The sequence below is a fragment of the Mobula hypostoma genome, chromosome 8, assembly GCF_963921235.1.
Source record: "Mobula hypostoma chromosome 8, sMobHyp1.1, whole genome shotgun sequence".
NCBI lineage: Eukaryota > Metazoa > Chordata > Chondrichthyes > Myliobatiformes > Myliobatidae > Mobula > Mobula hypostoma.
In genome coordinates, this window is record NC_086104.1 from 17,369,172 (window position 1) to 17,391,810 (window position 22,639).

At 44.1% G+C, this 22,639-nt stretch overlaps 1 protein-coding gene across 2 annotated transcripts in view; it reads right to left on the bottom strand.

The window, feature by feature from the left end:
- Nucleotides 1-22,639, bottom strand: part of crim1 (cysteine rich transmembrane BMP regulator 1 (chordin-like)) — a 278,667-nt gene that overhangs the window by 38,489 nt on the left and 217,539 nt on the right. For both annotated transcript variants that reach the window (XM_063055529.1, XM_063055527.1), the window contains exons 9-10: nucleotides 17,388-17,544; nucleotides 7,118-7,239 (exon numbers count right to left, since the gene is read on the bottom strand). In XM_063055529.1, the coding sequence (XP_062911599.1) occupies nucleotides 7,118-7,239; nucleotides 17,388-17,544 (279 nt within the window). The remainder of the gene's footprint in view (nucleotides 1-7,117; nucleotides 7,240-17,387; nucleotides 17,545-22,639) is intronic.

Consider the following 22,639-nt stretch of genomic DNA (forward strand, 5'->3'; position numbering starts at 1 on the left):
CTTCACTCCTGACTAAGTTCACTGGATTTTGCGGTTCGATATTCCGTAGAATGGCTCCATACCACTCCATCCCACTAGCCGTACTCTTCATGCATATTGACCCAATGTCAGTCCTTACTGGGAGGAATTTCTACAGTGGAGGTGAAGGATTGCTGGGAATCCGCAGGCAATCTTCCTATTGACTGCGGTGACATGTTAGTTGGTGAAATCAATTGCTTGACTAAATAGTTCTGTCTAAAAAGCCTGTGTTTGTCCTGTTGAATTGATGCATTCAGACACCTGGCTGCTAAACACATTTCCTCACTGTCCCTTTCTGTTTCAACTGTGTGTGAGGGGCATTACACTGTCACTCAGGACTTCACAGATCTGGCATGGGGCATGAAAAGTGTCGTTACTCAACGTACATACACCCAGACTCATCTGCTTGTGAGAGAAAAAGATAATCCGTGGGAGAATCAATGACACTTAAGCTGAATCCTGCAACATTATTTCTGAAAACACATTCCCAATATAATCTACCTTCCTTTTGGGTTCCCTGCAGGGGAAGGCCATAGGGTCAGTATTAAAGGCCAACTTTAATGACTGAAGAGAGATGTCTTCACGCAGAAGGCTGTACAATAGATAAACACAAGAGATTCTGCAGATGTTGGAAATCTAGAGCAACACACACAAAATGCTGGAGAAGCTCAGCAGGCCAGGCAGCGTCTATGGAGGTGAATAAACAGTTGGCATTTCGGGCCTGCTTCCTAACCTGATGAAGGGTCGACTTCATCAAGATGGGAAAGGAAAGAGGAAAGATGGGGATAAAGAGAGAAGCTGGAAGGTGATAGGTGGAAAAGCTAAAGGGCTGAAGAAGGAGGAATCTGATAGGACAGGAGAGTAGACCATGGGAGAAACACCAGGGGAATGTGATAGGCAGGTGATATAAGCAGAGATAAGAAGGGGGCCAGAGTGGGGAGTGGAAGAACAGGGAAGGGGTGGGGAGGGAAATTACTGGAAATTAGATACATCAATGTAAATGTTTGGTTGCTATGTATATTCACAACATTGAGGCCAAAGGGTAGAAGGGAGATGCAGGGATGTGGGATTAGGACAGGGCTAATACGTAGCTTAACTTTAAGGTGCTTGTATGAAAATAAAAGAGGGAGGTCAGAGGCAGAGTCTTTACATAGAGAATTGTAGTTGCATAGAACGCGTCGCCACGGCGGTGGCAGAGGCAAAATCATTAGGGACATTTAAGAGATAGACATGTGGATGAAAGAACAATGGAGGACTATGTGGGGGTGGGGTTAAGGGCCAGATTGATCAAAGTAGGTTAAAGGGTTGGCACAACATTGTGGGCCTGTACAGTGCTGTGACATTCTACGTTCTATGAAATGGAGATGATTCAGAAGGAGGGACGGGAATGAAGGGCAGAATGGACAGTCCTAGTTAACTCTGCCCTGGTGTGAGAGCTCCAATCGTTAACACTGACACACTATTTGATCAGTATGGGCATCCAGCCCGACACTACCCCGTTAATAACATCTAGATAATGATTGACAGCTAGAAGTTCACCCTCCTCAGAAGGTAGTGGAACTATAGAAGGTCACTTCTAGAAGCACAATTTAGGACATTGTGTGCACAAATTCCAAAATATCTTATTTAAATATTCAGTTGTTTGTAAAGAGTCCCTGATCGCGTGACCTAAATAATTACTGATTTGCAGTAGAGATACAAGTGATTCAAAGTAATGTGATTAACAGTGGTGTGCTGACAGGCTCCTTGGAGACATTGGAATTGGGTCATGCACAGGGATACACTGTGAATGTTTTCTTTCTTCCATCACCTTTCTGTTTCCCCACTCCTGCCTCCCCTCAAGAGACTGACGCTTTCACAATGACCGAAAACCCACCAGCACTCGAAGTCCTCCAGTTCTTCGGCCCGCTTTTGGTTTCATCCTCCACAGACTTGCTTCAGACTCCATCAGGGGTCAGAGGTCATTAGGTGTTACTTTACCATGCACTAGTCACCCTTTACTCAACTCATCCCTGCTGCCCCTCACTCCAGCACAGATCTTTACCTTTTGAATTATACCCTCCCATCCACCCCTCTCTGTCTCTCTAGTGCAGGATTTTCTAACCTAGGGTCCACAGTTAATGGTAGTGGCCATTGACATAAAGAAGGTTGGAAACATCCTATATAAGTAACATGTATAAACGCTGGAAGAACTCAGCAGGTCTGGCAGCATCCATGGAAAAGAATTAACAGTCGGCGTTTCGGGCCCAATCCCTTCTTCAGGACTGAAACATCAACCGTTTATTCATTTCCATGGATTCTGGCTGACCTGCTGAGTTCCTCCAGCACCTTGTGCACGTTACTCTGGGTTTCCAGCATCTGCAGGCTTTCTTGTGCTTGAGATCCTGTTACGAGTGTTGGGTTTGTCTCCGTCTTCAGCTGAATAAGTACGTTGTCATTTTAACCCAATAAAGTCTCATTGCTGGGACACAGATCGTCCTTTAATCAATTAGGGGCCAAATTTTCTTCAGCCACACCCTGAGATTAATTAAAGACCAATCGCTCCCCACGTACCTTGAGGTTAATTAGAGGCCAAAGGCTTTCTTTCTGAAATATTATCCGTTAAGGATTAAAGATTAGCTTTATTTGTCATATGGATGGAAACATAGAGTGAAATGCACTGTTTTACGTCCATGTCCAGCAGTGTCTAAGGTGTGCTTGGGACAGCGTGAAAGCACCACTGGCACCAACAAAGCATGGCCACAACTTACTAACCCCACCTCATACTTCCTTGGAGCGTGGGAGGAAACTGGAGCTCTCAGAGGAAACCCATGTGGTCACGGGGATGTACACGGTAGCAAAGTGGTTTGTGTGACCTATGACAGCCCAGGGCATTCCGGAGTTCAGAGTTCAATTCCGGCGCCATTCTGTACATCCTCACTGTGGAATGTGCAGGGTTTCCCCCAGTGCCCTGGTTTCCTCCCACAGTCCAAATACACACTGGGTAGGTTAATTGGCCATTGTGATTAGGTTTGGGTTAATCGGGTTCGTCAGGGGTTGCTGGGTTGGTGTGACTTGAAGTGCCAGAAGGGCCTACCTCAAGCTGTATCGCTAAAAAAATTAAAAATTTCCAGAGAGTGGCAGGAATTGAACCTTGATCTTATAGCTGGTGCTGTTTAAATGTTAAACTATCTGCTACACTACCCTGGAAAATTAAAATGGAAAACCCGCAAAGCCTGGCCATTGGAAAGGGTTGAGCCTTGTTGTACAAAGCCATGCTCTATTTTCCCAGAATCCTCTTTCTCCTCACTCACAGCCACTACCTTTCACATCCCCCACCCCCCGACAGCTACATAGAGGTTACATGGTTCCCTTGCCCAAGAGTCTACTTCCACCAGCATTCTTAACGGTTTCCAGATCACAACAATGTGCCAGGAAGAAAAACCTCCTCATGTCCCCCATTGCCAATCTCAAATCTGTGCTCTCTACCAGTCAAAATCAGTTTGCCTTCGATAAAGCCCATCAAAAGGTAGAACTATTAAATATTCCCTTCAGGTGGAGGGGAATTTAAGCACATTTGCTTTGGTACCCGTGAACTCCGGTTGAACACCCTAGCTGGGCAGTCTTTTATTGACTCTGTCACGGTTTTAATTTATTTATTAATTATTTGATTGCGATACAGCGTGTAAAAGGCCCTTCGGCCCTTCGAGCCGTACTGCCCAGCAATCCCCCGATTTAACCCTAGCCTAATCACGGGACGATTTACAATGACTGACAAACCTACCAACCGGTACGTCTTTGGGCTGTGAGAGGAAAATGGAGCACCCACAGGAAACCCATGCGGTCACGTACAAACCCCTCACAGACAGTGCCAGAAAACGAACCCGGGTTACCCGAACTGTAGAGTGTCATGCCAGCCACTACACCACCGTGCCACCCCACACTCTACAGATTTATCGAGTATGCCCGCAAGAAAATGAATCTCAGGGTTTGGACATGGTGACACACATATACTTAGATTAGAAATTTACTTTGAACTTAATCCTGCCTTGGGAGGTGTACTGAAGGGAAAGCCTCAACAGCAGACAGGGTGCACATCGAGCAGGAGTCATCGTGCACTCTTATTCTGCAGTCGGGAAGGCTCCCAGCTAATGCACCACGGTTAAATAGAAAAGGTCCCACTAACAGTCGAATACCATCCAGCAGAGTAGCCTTGCAAGGGCTCATGACCACATGCTTGCAAATTGTTTGTTTCATAAGTTTGGAAAACATTTTGTGGAAAACAAAACTGACACAACACAGTTGAGATGAAAAACTGCCCCTTGCTGCTGTTCCCCAGTGTCCGAGCCAACATCAAGCACTTTGGCTCTTCTCACTGCCCTGACTCACCACAGTTCTATTAATAACAGGCTTCTTGAATTTAAAGATCTGAGATTAGCTTTATTTATTGCATGTACATCAAAACATACAGCGAAATGCAGCTCACACAAAACGCTGGAGGAACTCAGCAGACCAGGCATAATCTATGGAAATGAATAAACAGTCGATGTTTCAGGCCAAGATCCTTCTTCGCTATTGGAAAGGAAGAGGAAAGATGCCAGAATAAAGTGGTGAGCGGGAGGGGGAGAAGAACTGGCTAGATACTGGGGTTCCCAACCACTGAGCTCGAAAGTGATAGGTGAAGCCTAAAGGGCTGGGGAGGAAGGAATCTGATAGGAGAGGAGAGTGGGCCATGGGAGAAAGGGAAGGAGGAAGGAACTTGGGGGGTGGGGGAGAAGGTGATAGGCAGCTGAGAAGAGGTAAGATGCTATAGTGGGGAATAGAAGAAGAGGGGAGGTGGGAGGGAAAGAAATCTTAATGGAAGGAGAAATCGATATTCCTTCCATCAGGTTGGAAACTACTCAGATGGAATACAAGGTGGGCTCAGTGTGGCTCAAGAGGAGGCCATGGACCGATATGTCGGAACAGGAATGGAATGGGAATTAGAAGTTCCGCTTTTGGCGGATGGAGCAGAAGTGCTTGGCGAAGTGATCCCCCAATTTATGACAGGTCTCAGCAGTGCAGAGCATTGGACACAATAGACACGAGAGCAGATTGGCAGGTGAAGGTGTAACACTTTGGCCACTTGCAGGGCTAAGAGCCGGGAGGGAGATCAGTGGGGAGGGATGAATGGACAAGGGAAACATGGAGGGAGTGTTCCCCGTGGAAAGTGGGGTGTGGGACAGGTTCTGAGGTAAATATATGTTTGGTGGCGGAGCAGAGGAGGGGAGAGTCAAAGATATGTTTGGTGGTATAGTGGAGGGAGGGAAAAGGTAAAGATATGTTTGGAGGAGGAGTGGAGGAGGAGGTAAAGATATATTTGGTGATTAATTGGAGGGGTGAGATAAAGATATGTTTGGCGGTAGAGTGGGGGGAGGTAAGGACGTATCTGGTAGTAGACTGGAGGGAGGGGGAAGGTAAAGATATGTTTGGTTGTAGACTGGAGGGAGGGGGTGAGGTAATGGTACATATTTGGACAGTGGGAAGAAACCAGAGCACCAGGAGGAAATCCGCACAGTCACGGAGAGAACGTACAAACTCCTTACAGTGACGGGAATCGAACACCATTTGGCAATTGCTGTAAAGTGGTTGTGCTGACCACCACATCACCATGCCGACCAACACATCACCATGCCGACCACCACATCACCATGCCGACCAACACCTCACCATGCTGACCACATTTGTAAAGCAAACCAAGAGAAAATCAGGCAAAATTTTGACACTAAGTCACTTCAAGATACATTTGAGCATTAGAGCCCCAGCTCTCTGGACACAAAAGGCATTAAGTGGTACAGGGACAGAGCAGTAATATAGTATTGAGACAGAAATTTGCCAACAATGGTAGGGAATGGGAGAACAGGCCCAAAAGGTTTATTCCATGCTCCCAATTTTGTTGTCCAGGAAGAAGGTTTTAAAGAATGTCTTAAAGCAGAGGTTCTTAACCTTTGTTTTATGTTATGGACCCTTTTGACTGTCTGGTGAAGCCTATGGACCCCTTCTCAGAATAACGTATTTAAATATATGAAATAAAATGCATAAGATTACAAAGAAACCAATTACATTGATATACAGTTATCAAAATATAAAATATTGTGATACAGTAATATACTGTATCTGCTTCTTTACTAATGCAATAAATAACAAGACTAGACATTTAAAATACAGGCAAGTTAAAATAAAATTTTATTGTTTAAATATATATCTGTGTGAAGGCTGTTGCACAAGAACATTAAGTTGTTAATACTACTGTGGTTTGTTGCCTACATTCATTATTGAAGGAAATGCTAAATCTCAGTTCAAGGTTAGTGAAAATAAGGATGTAAATTGCTGTCTCTCCAAGTTCACGGACCCCCTGGCACTATCCACAGTTCCCCCAGGGGTCCACAGACCCCAGGTGAAGAACCCCTGCCTTAAAGGAAGAGAATGAGATGGGAAACGGGGAGCTTCAGGGGATAACTCTGAAGCTTCATGCCCCAACTTGGCCCTGAATGCCGAAGCAATTAAAAAGCAGGGCTGTTCAAGCAGATAGAGGCAGAGACACAGTAATCTCAAAAGGCCGCAAGGTGTTACTGATAGAGGGAGGTGTGTGCTCAGGGAAGGATCTGAAAACAAGGACGGGCAGTAGAAAGTTGTTGAGCGAGCTACACCTGCCAGAGTCTGTGGGAGTATTACCTCTCTGCCCTCTGGCACATCAGCTGGTGAGCTAGGATTCAGCAGCAAAGGCTTGTTAGTCACGCAATCAATCTACTAATACAAAATAAAAAATTACTGTCAGCAAGCAACCTCTCGGAGGAATTCTCACTCGTTTCACTTACCTGTCCTCCTGAAAGGCAGTCTACAATTTGTAAAAGGTACCTTTGCTGTGTGAATGATTAGCTTACATTCTCTGCTTCCCTTGAGGGAGATGGGTACGATCAAAGCCCTTCCAGAAAGATGACTATCTTAATTAATACCAGACACTACAATTTTTCCTTAGGCCTCGGAGAACTGGGATTCCCATGACAATTATCATCTCCTTCCTTAAGACCAGTGTGACAACAGCCCAAAACACCAGGTAAAAGCAATTAGTTCCCCTTACCTCTGCACTTGCAGATAAGGCAGCCATATATGTCCTGCTCGAAGCCCATTGGACAATACTTGTCACATGGACGCTCAGGGCACCTCTTGCAGCGACAGATATCACAGCCATGTTTGTTCTTCCTGTTTTGAAAAGAAAAGTTATTGGAGAACTTAATTTGCAAACTAGGATATCTAACCTGTACAACTTGATGGATCTATTACACCAGAAAGGAATTGCAGTCTGGCAACTTGCTCTGAAAATTTCAAATCCCTTGGTTAGAAACTCAGATACAACCCACTAAGATGATATTGCTCCATTATGACTTTGCATTACAACATGCTGTAACTTTAATTCTACCAATGCAAAGGTGGAAGGTTGGGGTAACAAAGGAATTTATGGCCAATAATCTCACATGCTGTGGTTTTCTTTTGTACTCCTGGTTATGGGTGCCACTGCTAAACCAGCATGTATTGTCCACTACAGGAACACGTCTCCCCTCTATGGGCCCAGTCAATACTTCTCGTTGCCTCAGTAAAACAACAAGCAAAATCAAAGACCCCACCCTCTCAGGATGTTCTCTCTTCTCTGCTCTCCCGTTGGGCGGAAGATACAAAGGTTCTGAAAGTACGTACCACCAGGCCCAAGGACAGCTTCTATCCCATTGTTATCAGACTCTCGAACGGACCTCTTTCACAATAAAAATGGGCTCTTGGCCTCAAAATCTACGCCGTTATGGTACTGCACTTTATTGCTTACCTGCACTGCACTCTTTCAATAGCTTTTACACTTTACTCCGCATTCTTATTGTTTTACTCGATTCCAACTCAATGCACTCTGATCCGTATAAACCTTCCCTAGTTTAGTGCACTGTGTATGAACTATATGAACAGCATGCAAGGCAACCTTTCCACTGTATCTTGGTACACGTGCCAATAAAAAACCAATCCCGATACTATCCCTAATGATGTCTGAACCGGTTTGGTCAAACCGAGCTTAAGAAATACATCGAGCTTCCTCCAGCAATTATCTTAGATCCACGCCTTCAAGTCAATGACCCTCTGGCTACTTTCCCACATCACCTGCTCTATTAAAGCCTTGCTCCCAGCTTCAAATATTTCTCTTGACAAACATTCAAAGTGGTTTCGCTGAATCATTTAGTTGCAGAGTGCTTGAGATCGAAAAGATACTGTAGTTTTAAGATCAGGCTTATTTGACACATGTACATCGGAACATCGAAACATGCAGTGAAGTGTATCGTTTGCATCAAATCGGTTCAGGGAGGATTGTGGTGGGCGGCCCACAAGTGTCGACATGCTTTCAGCACCAACACAGCTCAACCCTAACCGCACGTCTTTGGAGTGTGGGGGGAAACCCACGCGGTCACGGGAGTAATGTACGATCTCCTTACAGGCAGTGGCGGGAATTGAACCTCAATCAGTGATTGCTGGTGATGTAAGGTGACGTGCTAACCGCTACACTACCTTGCTGCCTCCGTAAGCAATGCAGGGAACTTTAACAGGGAAGTAGCTAAAATAATACATAATTTAGATTTTTTTAAATTTCAACATTTAAGAGAAGTTTGGATAGGTACATGGATGTAGGGGTATAGAGGACTATGGTTCCGGTGCAGGTCAAATGGGAGTAGGCAGTTTAAATGATTCGGCATGGACTAGACGGGCCAAAGGGCCTGTTTCTGTTCTACACTTTTCTATGACTCTAGAGAAGGAAACAACTTCTTGATTTTGGTAAATTGAATATGAAGTAATTGATTTGTTCCAGTTTTCTTAATTATTAATGAAGATTCATTCATTCATTATGCGCTGTGTGGTATAACGTGGGCAATCGTGGTCTATGAACATGATATTCCTTGGCGATTTTTTCTACAGAAGTGGCTTGCCATGCTGCCTTCTGGTCAGTGTCTTCACAAGACAGGTGACCCCAGCCACTATCAATACTGTTCAGGAATTGTCTGTCTGGCATCAGTGGTCGCATAACTAGGAGCTGTGATCTGCACCGGCTGTTCATACGACCATCCACCGCCTGCTCCCGTGGCTTCACGTGACCCTGTTCGGGAGGGGGAAGGGCTAGGCAGGAACTACACCTTGCCCAAGGGTGACCTGCAGGCTAGCCGAGGGAAGGAGTGCCTTACACCTCCTTTGGTACAGACGTATCTCCACCCCCACCACCCTTTAATGAAAATTAAACAAGATATAGAGAATTGGATTTCATAGGAATTATTGCAACTATCAGTGTGGAAGAGCTGGAATAACTTCAGCAGAAATTTATAAAAGAATGATACTTCGGTGACTCTTAGAATCGTGGAGTGTAATATAAAGACTGTCTTGTCTCCCTTTCTCTTCACCATTTACACCTCAAGACTTCAACTACTGCACAGAGTCTTGTCATCTTCAGAAGTTTTCTGATGACTCTGCCATAGTTGGATGCATCAGCAAGGGAGATGAGGCTGAGTACAGGGCTATGGTAGGAAACTTTGTCACATGGTGTGAGCAGAATTATCTGCAGCTTAATGTGAAAAAGACTAAGGAGCTGGTGGTAGACCTGAGGAGAGCTAGGGTACCAGCGACCCCTGTTTCCATCCAGGGGGTCAGTGTGGACATGGTGGAGGATTACAAATACCTGGGGATACGAATTGACAATAAACTGGACTGGTCAAAGAACACTGAGGCTGCCTACAAGAAGGGTGAGAGCCGTCTCTATTTCCTGAGGAGACTGAGGTCCTTTAACATCTGCCGGATGATGCTGAGGATGTTCTATGAGTCTGTGGTGACCAGTGCGATCATGTTTGCTGTTGTGTGCTGGGGCAGCAGGCTGAGGGTAGCAGACACTAACAGAATCAACAAACTTATTCGTAAGGCCAGTGATGTTGTGGGGATGGAACTGGACTCTCTGACGGTGGTGTCTGAAAAGAGGATGCTGTCCAAGTTGCATGCCATCTTGGACAATGTCTCCCATCCACTACATAATGTACTGGTTGGGCACAGGAGTACATTCAGCCAGAGACTCATTCCACCGAGATGCAACACAGAGCGTCATAGGAAGTCATTCCTGCATGTGGCCATCAAACTTTACAACTCCTCCCTTGGAGGGTCAGACACCCTGAGCCAATAGGCTGGTCCTGGACTTATTTCCTGGCGTAATTTACATATTACTATTTAACTATTTATGGTTTTATTACTATTTAATTATTTATGGTGCAACTGTAACGAAAACCAATTTCCCCCGGGATCAATAAAGTATGACTCTGACTATATCCAGGAGACAGATCCTTTGGCCCAACTTGTTCATACTAACCAAAGTGCTCACCTACGCTAGTCTCACTTGCTCATGTTTGTTCTACTTCCTTCTAAATCTTTTTCTATTCATGTACATATTCATGTGTCTTTTAAATATTGATATTATGCCTGCCTCTGGCAGCTCATTTCCATACATGCACCACCCCATCTGTGAACACATTTCCCCTTGATTCATTTTCAAAAATTTTCTCTCTCACCTGAAAACGATGTCCCCTCCCCCAGATTACGATTCCCTTTCCCTGAGAAAAAAAGACTGGGTGCGGTCACCTGCGGCTGTGCGTGTGTGTGCGCGCGCGTGTGTGTGTGTGTGTGTGTGTGTGTGTGTGTGTGCACGTGTGTGATTCGTTCCATCCCTCTCCTGCCTCTTTCCTGTTGCCTTTGATGCCCTTATGAATCAAGAACCTATTGACGCCTCCTTTAAATACACCTCCACATTCATCTGCGGTCTGAATTCTACAGATCCACTACCCTCTGGCTAAAGAAATTCCTCTTCATCTCGGTTCTAAAGTGAGTAAATATGTCTGTGTCAGTGTATGAGCGTGTGTGTGTACGTGCGTATATCATGTGCGTGTGTGTGTGCACGTGTATATCATGTGTGTGTGTGCCTGTTTGCATGTGTGTTAATCCAATCCTCCCTCTCAGCCCTGATTGTAGCCAAGTAAACTCAGGCAAACTAAAAATGTGCATGTTGAGACTGGGGTTAGGGCAGGACTGTCTTCCAAGCAGTGGCATCAACAGCTGAAGAGCTTGCCAAGATGCCATTCCTGAATAAACTGCATTGTTGTGCATATTTCTCTTTTCAGAGGGCTGGGTAACAGGACCATGTCCGTCTCAGCCTGTTATGTGTGTGTATCTGTCAATCTTGGCTTCTCTGTAAATCACAGGCATTCACAATCACATTTAGATTCTATCTTTTATTATTAAATAATTACCCTGCTTAGGCACGACTCACGATCTGAACATTGATAGCCACGACATCTGCTAAAACCCTCTGTTTGCCTTTGCTTCATTGAAAATAAAGAAGTGGTTGTGTGATGCTTCAGTGAGTAACTGTACTGTTGGTTTCTCTGGACCCAGGCATAGGTTTCAACTCTTGCACCGTGCTCGGTATCTGTGGCACCGCATCACATTTCACACAGGGCTACTTCGGGCAGTAACAAATAACACATAACCAGGTGCCTGTTTCAAGCCAGCAGCATCTGGGAGGACAAACCAGGGTAGGACTTACACTGAAAAGTGCAGTAGAACAAATGGACCTGGGAATATACATCCCTAATTCCTTGAAAGTGGCATCAAGGGTAGATAGGGTTGTAAATGGCACATCGGCCTTTATAAATCAGAGCATTGCATACAGCATCATAAACACAAGAGAGATTCTGCAGATGCTGGAAATCCAGAGCAATACGCACAAAATACTGGAAGAACTCAGCAGGTTAGGCAGCATCCATGGAAATGAATAAACAGTCAACGTTTTGGGCCGAGACCTTTCTTCAGGAGCGGAAAGGAAAGGGGAAGATGCCAGAATAAAAAAGGTGGGAAGGTTGGTCAGGAGGACTAGATAGAAGGTGATGGGTGAAGCCGGGCGGTGGGAAAAGTAAAAGACTGAAGTAGAAGGCATCTGACAGGAGAGAAGAGTGAACCACAGGAGAAAGGGAAGGGGCACCAGGGGAGGGGACACAGAGTATATTGTTGTACAAGACATTGGGAAGTATAGTGTGCAGCTCTGGTCACCTACCTGCAGGAAAGTCATCAATAAGCTTGAAAAAGTGCAGGGAAAATTTACACAATGTTGCTGCTACTTGAAGATTTGAGTTATAGGGAAAGGTTTGAATAGATTAGGACTTTAATCTTAACTCTCTGCAGGAGAGTGAGTGGGGATCTTATTGAAGTATACAAAATTATGAGGGTATGGATGGGCTTTTTTCCCTCAGTTTGGGTGAGACTACGAGGTGATGGGTTTAGAATGAGATGAGAAATACTTAAGGAGTATCTGAGGGGAAACTTCTTCACTCAGAGGGTGGTGTGAGTGTGAAATGTGCCAGAGCAAGTGATGGATACGGGTTCAATTGTAACATTTAAGAGAAGTTTGGATAGGTACGTGGATGGGAGAGGTATGGAGGGCAATGGTCCAGATGCATGTAGATGGTACTACGCAGAAGACTAGGTCAGCACAGTCTAGATAAGCAGAAAGGCTTGTAACTGCATGAGCTCCTACTGACTGCTCCTGTTTCCTCTCGCGTCCGAGTTTCGGAATGCAGCTGACTGGCACGTGAGAAAAAACGGTGTTATCAGGAAAAGCAAAGGGGATGGGAACGTTGGTACAGAACGGCCTCCTTCTGTGTCATAGAGAAGTACAAGTGAAATGTTTATTCCATTGAAGATTACAAGGAAATAGGGTTTTTGAAACTCTATACCTACTTGCCCTCTGCTAAGACAATGAAATTGACACTTAAATACAGGGTAGGGAGGCCTATGGACTGGGTGCAGGTCAATGGGAGTAGGCAGTTTAAATGGTTTGGCACAGACCAGATGGGCCAAAGGGCCTACTTCTGTGTTGTATGACTCTAAATAAGCCTTTAGGAAATATATAGTTTGGCAGCCAGGTGAAGGAAATGGCAGCTTTTGAAGAATATATTTACGTAATCAGCATAATCAGCATTTTAATTATGGTCCAAACGCTGGCAAATTGGATTTATTGGGTTGGGCACCTTGGACTGCATGTTTCTTCTCCTTTCTGCTTCCTTCTGATTTGGCGGCATTTTGTAAAAAGTGTCCCTCAGATGCAAATGATTTGGACTTGCACAAGCTGAGCCTGCGGCGATATGTGAGGAAGGAACTATTCAGCCCTTGAGCCTGTTCTATTATTTAGTGGGATCACAATCGCTCTGTGACCTATTCCCCATATCCTCCAATGCGACGGGTTAACGTAAATGCTTTCATCTTATCTTTAAAATGAATAATTATACTGTGGTTTGTGGGGAAGTGCTCTGAACTGGATCTATCTGTAAAAATATGAATTTCAGATGTTGGGTCTAACCCAGTCAGTACTGGCTACTTCCCAACAAATCTATCGCTTCCCACTCATTGAGTCCTGCCAAAGGGTCTCGGCCCGAAATGTCGACTGTACTTTCTTCCATAGATGTTGCCTGGCCTGCTGAGTTCCTCCAGCAATTTGTGTGTGTTGCTTCCCATTCCTAATGTTTGCTTCTATCAAATCCTTATGCTGTGAAGCTAGGGGGAGGAATAGGCCACTCAGCCCTTTAAACCGTGCCTCATAATCATGGATAATCCTCTGTCTACATACAATATTGTTGCTCTCCCCACTACACCCCTTGTTGATTTCTTTATTCAGTAACGTATCTATTTCTTTCGAAACAAATTCAGTGACTGTACTCCTTTGGCCCTCTGTGGTGGAAAACTGCAAAAGGAAACCATCTCTACATGGAGAAATCTTTGCTTTTCTCAGTCTTAAATCTCTTGCCCTGCGACTGTGATCCCTTACTCAAGACATCTCGGCTGGGAGAAGCATCCTCCCGTCAACCAGTCTGTTCGTTCCTGTCAGAATGTTGTAAGCTTCAATTAGATTCCCTCTCATTCTTCTGAACTTCCAAATTATTTCTCATTGGACAACACTGCCATCCCAGGCAACAGTCTGCTGAATCTAGACCTTAAGACCTTAAGATATATGAGGAGAATTAGGCCATTTGGCCCATCGAGTCTGCTCCGCCATTTCATCATGGCTGATTCATTTCCCCCCTCAGCACCAATCGATTTCCTTCTCCCCATATCCCTTCATGTCCTGACTACTCAAGAATCTATCACGCTCCGCCTTAAATATACCCAATGACTTGGCCTCCACAACCACTTGCGTGAACAAATTCCACAGGTTCACCTCTCTCTGGCTAAAGAAATTCCTCCTCACCTCCGTTCTAAAAGGACACCCCTCTATTCTGTGGCTGTGTCTTCTGTTCCTAGACTCTCCCACCAGGATCTCCGCTGCACTTCCCTGTGGCAAATATATCCATCCTTAAGTAAACCTGCACACAGCTCTCCAAGTGTGGACTCACCAACTACCTGCAATGTTACAGGAAAGCATACTTGTGCCTGTACTTAAATCCTTTTGCTATGAAGCCCAGTAGGCCATTTATCTTCTTAACTATATCTACTTGCTTGCCTTCAGTGATTGGTGTATGAGAACACCCAAGTGTCTTTGTACTAAGCTAACACTGTGTAAATTATCTGCCACCTTTATTACACAGCAGGCTTGAGGGGCAGTTAATCTGTCTGCTATGTGCATAAAGTCATGGAAATAACTTTAAGAGATGGCAAAAGACTCACGCATTCAAAACCAAATCACATGAGCGCAGGTCTTAATATATGACACTTTAGAAATTAGGGTCGTACGTCCACGTTGGAGAGGAAATTAAGAAGCTGGTAGTTGAAACAGCACTGCCAGATTTATCCGCCCTGTCGCACTGCTAGTCCTCTTGTAACAGTGTGTCGGTACAGGGATAAACAGGCTCACATCCTCAGTTTCTTCCCCTCCGCCATCAGAATGGAAAACAAACCCGAGGACTCTACCTTAGTATTTCTTCTCTCTCTTTTTGCACTACTTATTTCATTAGATTTTCTTTTTATACGCACTTCTTATTGTAATTTATAGTTTTTATTATGTATAAAATAGAAAGCAAAACAATAAGAGGTGTGTATAAAAAGAAAATTAAATGAGTAATGCAAAAAGAGAGAAAAAAACTTTTATTTTTATTAACCATATAACCATGTAACAATTACAGCACGGAAACAGGCCATCTCGGCCCTTCTAGTCCGTTCCGAACGCTTACTTTCACCTAGTCCCACCGACCTGCGCTCAGCCCATAACCCCCCATTCCTTTCCTGTCCATATAGCTATCCAATTTAACTTTAAATGACAACATCGAACCTGCCTCAACCACTTCTGCTGGAAGCTCGTTCCACACAGCTACCACTCTCTGAGTAAAGGTCCCCCTCATGTTACCCCTAAACTTTTGCCCCCAAACTCTCAACTCATGTCCTCTTGTTTGAATCTCCCCCACTCTCAATGGAAAAAGCCTATCCATGTCAACTCTATCTATCCCCCTCATAATTTTAAATACCTCTATCAAGTCCCCCCTCAACCTTCTACGCTCCAAAGAATAAAGACCCAGCTTGTTCAACCTTTCTTTGTAACTTGGGTGCTGAAACCCAGGTAACATTCTAGTAAATCTTCCCTGTACTCTCTCTATTTTGTTGACATCTTTCCTATAATTCAGTGACCAGAACTGTACACAATACTCCAAATTTGGCCTTACCAATGCCTTGTACAATTTTAATTGTACAATATTATTATTCTGCAGGATGTAGGTTCTTTAAGGTTGTAATAGTCGGGAGTGGTAATGGGGTCAAGCTCGCACTACCTCTTAAATGCTCCCAATGGCGTGCGTCTCAAATAGCCTCTGACAATCAAGTCCAGCTCCTGGCCTTCACCTGTGGCTCAGCTGCTAAGCGCAGCAGAACCATTTCTACCGGCAGGACAAGGGGCAAAGGCAGGATACCGCTGCCTTAAAACCAGTCGCTTTGGGCAGACAGGGCTCGTCAGCCATGGTTGCCAGCTCACCTAGAAGGAAAACCCTGACCTCAAATCTCTGCTGCCTTGCAGCTCTATCCATTCATGGGGAAGGGATCAGGAGTAAACCCTGAGGGAAAAATCCAGAGCTGGGGTCCCCAAGACAGTCCTACGTTGAGTTCGATGTTGACTGGCAACTCCTGCGATGCTGCTGGTGCCAAAACAATATTGGTTTCTGCCGTTCCTTTCAGGTCATCAGATGTGTGGAGAGGGGGAGCTTGCTACAGGGGCAACAATATTGTACTGCCCTGGCTTGTGTACCTAGACAGCCAGGACATAACATCCATGGTTGACACTGGCTGATGGAGACCTCATCATTATTCTGTACTGCTGGCACAAAACAACAAATTTCACAACATATTCCACCGATATTAAACCTGGTTCTCATTCTGACATTGGGTTCTTGAATTGACTTACCTCAGCAACACAACACTACGGACCTCCTCTTGCTCTACAATAGACTTTGTCTGATTGTGTTTTATTTGCACTAATTCCCTATGTTGCACACTCTTTTATTTCTTCACTGCCCTGTATCGTTGATGTATAATTGATAAGACCATTAGACCATAAGACAGGAGCAGAATTAGGCCATTTGGCCCATCGAGTCTGCTCTGCCATTTCATCACAGCTGATTTACTTTCCCCTTCAGCCCCAATCTCCTGCCTTAATTCCTGTATCCCTTCATGCCCTCACCAGTCAAGAATCTATTAATCTCTGCCTTAAATATACCCAATGACTTGGCCTCCACAGCTGCTCATGGCAACAAATTCCACAGATTCGCCACTCTCTGGCTAATGATCCTCTTCATCTCCATTGTAAAAGGATGCCCCCCTCTATTCTGAGGCTGTGACTCACCCACCACAGGAAGCATCCTCTCCACTTACGGAGTTGAGGAAAAACTTTTTCACCCAGAGGGTGGTGGATATATGGAATGCTCTGCCCAAGAAGGCTGTGGAGACCAAGTCTCTGGATGCCTTCAAGAAAGAGATGGATAGAGCTCTTAAAGATAGCAGAATCAAAGGTTATGGGAATAAGGCAGGAACTGGATACTGATTGTGGATGATCAGCCATGATCACAGTGAATGGCGGTGCTGGCTCGAAGGGCCGAATGGCCTACTCCTGCACCTATTGTCTATTGTCTATTGTCCACATCCACTCTATCAAGGCCTTTCACCATCTGAAAGGTTTCAGTGAGGTCACCCCTATTTATGTTCTGTGTGTTGTCTGAATCTACGTACCTGTGAGGTTGTAGTGTGTGTTTTTTTTATTATACCTGTACCTCACTGTTCTTGTGCACATGACAATCAACTTGACATTAGGAAGAAGGACGTACATGTATCCAAACGGGCAGTACTTGTCGCACACGACAGGTTTGCATCTTTTTGGCCGCGCCCGGCACTGGCAGATCTCACAGCCGTGTACGTCGGTCTGCAGGCCAAAGGGACAATCCAAACCGCAGCCCGAGATCAGGCCTGTACAAAGCTCCTCTCCTGCAATTAAGATAAAACAAGATTAAACTCAGGGTCAACGAACAGATGCCATTGAAAGGAAGGAAAGGATTGCATCTGTTCTACAAATATTTAAGAATTCACAGCCAACAGTTACTGAATTCAAAGCCATTCACAGCCAACAGTTACTGTTGCCTTGAAGGAAAACAAGAGATTCTGCAGATTTGTTTCTTTTATTTACTTAACGATACAGCAGAGTAGGACTTTTAATCCCGCAACCCCAGCAACCCTCGACAACTCTGATTAACTCTAACCTAATCATGGGACAATTTACAATGACCAGTTAACTCAGCTGGCACATTTTTGGACTGTGGGAAGAAAGCAGAGCACCCAGGGAATACCTCTGCCTTCCACAGGATACAAAGATTCCTTACAGATGGCGCTGGAATTGAACTTTGAACTCTGACGCCCCAAGCTGTAATAGCTTTGTACTAACCACTATGCTACCATCTAGAGTAATGCACAAAAAATGCTGGGGGATTTCCCTATGGAAAATTGATGTTTTGAATTATCAGGTTCTGATAAACGGTCTCAGCCCAACACTTCGACTGTTTATTCCTTTCTATAGATGCTGCCTGGCCTGCTGAGTTTCTCCAGCATTTTATGTGTACCTTGAAGGAACGTACTCTGCCCTTTAGTATGATTACTGAGCTTCTGTAAAAGCTAAGAGGGCTGGAACAGTTCAACAAGCCGGGCGGAATGTGTAGTTGAAGAGAAGAGTTAACATGGCAGCTCAATGACCTTTCATCAGATCTGAAACACAAAATGTTTCACTGAAATCCATAACTGCCGTTCACATATTCAGGGATCTTCTACATCTTGGTTTGGTGGTCTCTCCTCCTCCTCCTCCTCCCAGCCATTCGTATGCCACCAGGATTTGAAGAACCAGTTGTAATTCAGTGACACAATTAGTGCCAGGAGCAAAAAGAAAACTACAGATATTGGAAAGCTGAAGGGAGATTAATTAATGTGTGAAATATGTGGCAGATTAGATGAGAATGTAAGGAGAGAGAATGGGTTTTGGATCACGCTGAAATGTGGAACTGTTTCCACTCCCAGGAATGGGTGTGCTGAGTATTTCCAGCAAATTTTCTCTTTATTAGGAAAAGCTCACAGCTAATTTGATTTAGAAAATTCCCACAAGTAGCAGCCAACATATGCCTAGATAATTGTATTTGCTGATGTGGGCTGAGAGAAGAACATTCCCCTCGACCTTTGGAAAACCAACTGCTCGTTCTCAACTAAAATCCTGGAGTATATGGATATATAATAATCTTAATGGATATAATGACTCAGTATGGCACAGGCTCAAAGAAATAGCTTGCCATCAGCACCTCATTCCCACTGGGACATCTAGCCAAGAAGTTTGGAAAAAAAAGACCTTTCCTTTCAGCATAATCCTACCACTTAAGGGTGATGTCCTGATTTATTTCTTAACCCTCTGAACCTTTCTGAGGCTGTAAGGCCTGGTTTCCTCACCTCTGCCAGCTACAATTTAGACATAAATGGTCCCTTTAAAACACAGATGGATTTAAAAGTTCAAATACATTAAATAAGCTAAAAACTTAAAGTAAAAATCACCCACATTTGATTGCTTCAGGGTGGCCTCTGCTTTAGTGTTTTATAACGAATCAGCTCTTAAACATTCTTCCAGCAGGCTAATTAATAAAATGTATTGTAGGAATTCCATTAAATGTGGTGAATGGAATTTTTATTGGTCTTTGATCAAAACATTCTGGCTCTGTGTTAGAGACAGTCTGACAAATGCTGAGCACTCACTGTGTGCTGTTCGAACAGACAGCACTAAACAAGAGAAAAGAAACCTCACCAAAGTTGAGGGAAGATATTCAGCAAAGGCCCATCTTCCTTTGGAAATGATAGTGGCAATAAATTAGTCCCTCAGGGGTTATTTAATAACCTTTAAAGTCCAAAGTAATTTTTACTATCAGAGTACATATATGTCACCACATACAACCCCGAGATTAATTTTTCTGTGGGCACATCAGCAAATCTGTAGAATAGTAACTATAACAGGATCAATGAAAGATCAACTAGAGTGCAGAAGACAACAAACTGTAGAAATGCAAATATAAATAAATAACAATAAATAATGAGAACACGAAATAACAAGATAATGAATCCTTAAAGTGAGATAATTGATTGCGGGAACATCTCAATGGATAGGCAAGCGAGTGTATCCCCTTTTGTTCAAGAGTCTGATGGTTGAAGGGTAGTTACCGTTCTTGAACCTGGTGGTATGAGTCCTGAAGCTCTTGTATCTTCTACCTGGTGGCAGCAGCGAGAAGAGAGCATGGCCTGGGTGGTGAGGATCTCTGATGATGGATGCTGCTTTCCTGTGACAGCGTTTGATGTAAAATGTGCTCAATGGTTGGGCGGGCTTTACTTGTCATGTAGTGGAATGAATCCACTATCTTTTGTAGGGTTTTCTGTTCAAAGTCAGTTGAGGCTTCAAAGCTTTTGAGAGCTACTCCCTAGATGTGTTAATAGAGGTGGTTCTAACAAATTTAAGTGAGAGTTTCCTCCATGTAATTTTCACTCATCTCTCCCTCTCTTCTTAAAATCCATTCATGGATGGATGTGGGTATCCCAGCATGCTCAGTATTTATTGGCCATCTGTAACTGCCCTTCGAGAACACAATACATGGGACAGGAAGTAGTCCACCAGGCCCTACAAGCCTGCCCAGCCATTCATAGATGATCTAAGCTGGCCTAATCTTCTTGAACTGCTCCTGGCCAGGGTCTTTCCTGAGTTCATCGGGGAGGGACGATTAACCACCAAGTCAAGATGGTGATGGCTTTTACCTTAAATCAGAGGTGGAAAGGGTTTGGTAGTCTTACTGCAGGTTTCCCTAAAGGTTAACTTGTAGGTTGAGATGGTAGTAAGGAAGGCGAATGCAATGTTAGCATTTGTTTTGAGAGGACTAGAATATAAAAGCAATGATGTAATGATGAGGATTTATACAGCGTTGGTCAGACCACATTGGGGGTCTCATAAGCAGTTTTGGGCCCGATGTGTAAGAAAGGATATGCTGGCACGGCAGGCGGTCTAGAGAAGGCTCATAAGAATGATCCTGGGACTGACAGGGTTAACAAATCAGGAGCCTAATGAGTCTGGGCCTGTACCATCTACAGTTTAGAAGATTGAGGAGGGATCTCATTGAAACCTCCCTGATATTGAAAGGTTTAGATAGAGCGGACATGGAGAGAATATTTCCTATAGTGGGGGAGTCTAGGACAAAAGGGCACCGTGCTAAAGAACATCCCTTTGCCGCAGATGGCTGTGGAGATTAAGTCGTTGGGTATATTTAAAGAGGACACCGATAAGTTCTTGATTAGTATTGGGCGTTAAAGATTACGGAGAGAAGGCAAGAGAATGGGGTTGAGAGGGAATATAAATCAACCATGACCAAATGGCGAAGCAGACTCGATGGGCTGAATGGCCTAACTTTGTTCCTATGTCTTGCCTATGCCCATTGATGAACTGTTTCCAAAACCTAAGGACTCACTTTCAAGGGCTCTTCATTTCATGTTATTGATATTTATTGCTTATTAATTTCTTCTTCTTCTTATTTTTTTCCCCTTTCTTTTTGCATTTGTACAATTTATTGTCTTTTGCACACTGGTTTTCTGTCCTGTTGGTGTGGTGTTTCATTTATTCTATAATGGTTATTGGATTTACTGAATAATGCCCATAAGAAAATGAATCTCAGGGTTGTATATGGTGACATATCTGTACGTTGATAATAAATTTACTTTGAACTTTAGTGTGTTACTGGGAAATAAATGCTCTCTGCTGGTCAACACGTTGAAGGGGGATCTGCTGCTGGCATTAATGCTACGTGCCTGTAGTTGAGGTCATATGTCCAGAAGGTGTTGTTGGAGGAATGGTGATCTGTTGCAGTGCATCTTGTAGATGGTTCAAACTGCTGGGGTCCTTTGTGGGGAAATGAACGGCCCTTCCCTATCTCCACAGTGACAGCCACACTGTAACAGCAATAAGCTACTTGACTACCAGAAACTGAAGTCAATTGTATTTCTACCCAACATTCACAGGCAGGGACGAGGGTTTCTCTGTCACTTCCAGTTGCAGCATTCCGGCCTGGTTTGTCTGCTGTCTGACACAAGATTATCTGTAATGTTCTACGACCATCTGCCATACAACATAGGCAGCACTGTAACGTAGTGGTTAGCACACTGCTTTACAGTACAGGCGACCCAGGTTCAATTCCCGCCACTGCCTGGTAAGGAGTTTGTACATTTTCCCTGTGATTGCATGGGTGCTCTGGTTTCCTCCCACAGTCCAATAATTGGTCATTGTAAATTGTCTTGTGATTAGGCTAGGATTAAATTGGGGGATTGTAAGTCACTGCACAAAAAACCCAGAGTCATTTAAGAAGCCAAAGTGTATTATTTTCTATAGAAACCAAGTTTTCTTACAGGTTTTGTTGCCCCATCAAGGATGGGTGAACTGACTTGAGGTGTTACCTTACACTGTTATTTTTTTGCTTGAATGTAACCCTTCAGAACATCCAATCAAGAGAGACAAGCAGAGACTCAATGGGACAACAGAAATTGTGCACTGAAGGATCAAGGGTTAACATTATACAACACGTGTTAGGAATCTGCCGTGGTGTGTTGCTCAGGGCACTTCACACAAAATAAAATTCAACAATTATAAAGAATAAAGAACAATATGAAAATAAAAAGACTGATAAAATTAGAGGTTAAAAGATCGATTTGGAATAAAATGTGCATAAATAAATAAATACCAGCATGTATTTATAATGTAAACAGCATCATAAAGTGTGGGTAAAAGAAGATGATTGTAAGGCATTTTGAAACGCCCTGAGCCTGTAAAAGGCTCTATTTAAATGCAGTTTCTCTCTCCTACCACAAAAGATCCCAAGAGGTCTGGCAGTATCAGAAGCCACAGTACAGATTGATAGGGTACATCTGGGAATGTTATCTGTTCGTGTTGTGCTTGAGCTCAGCTCTCCAGTATCTCGTTCAACGTGAATAGGCACACTAAAGGGGGAACATAACCACTCCCTTTTGC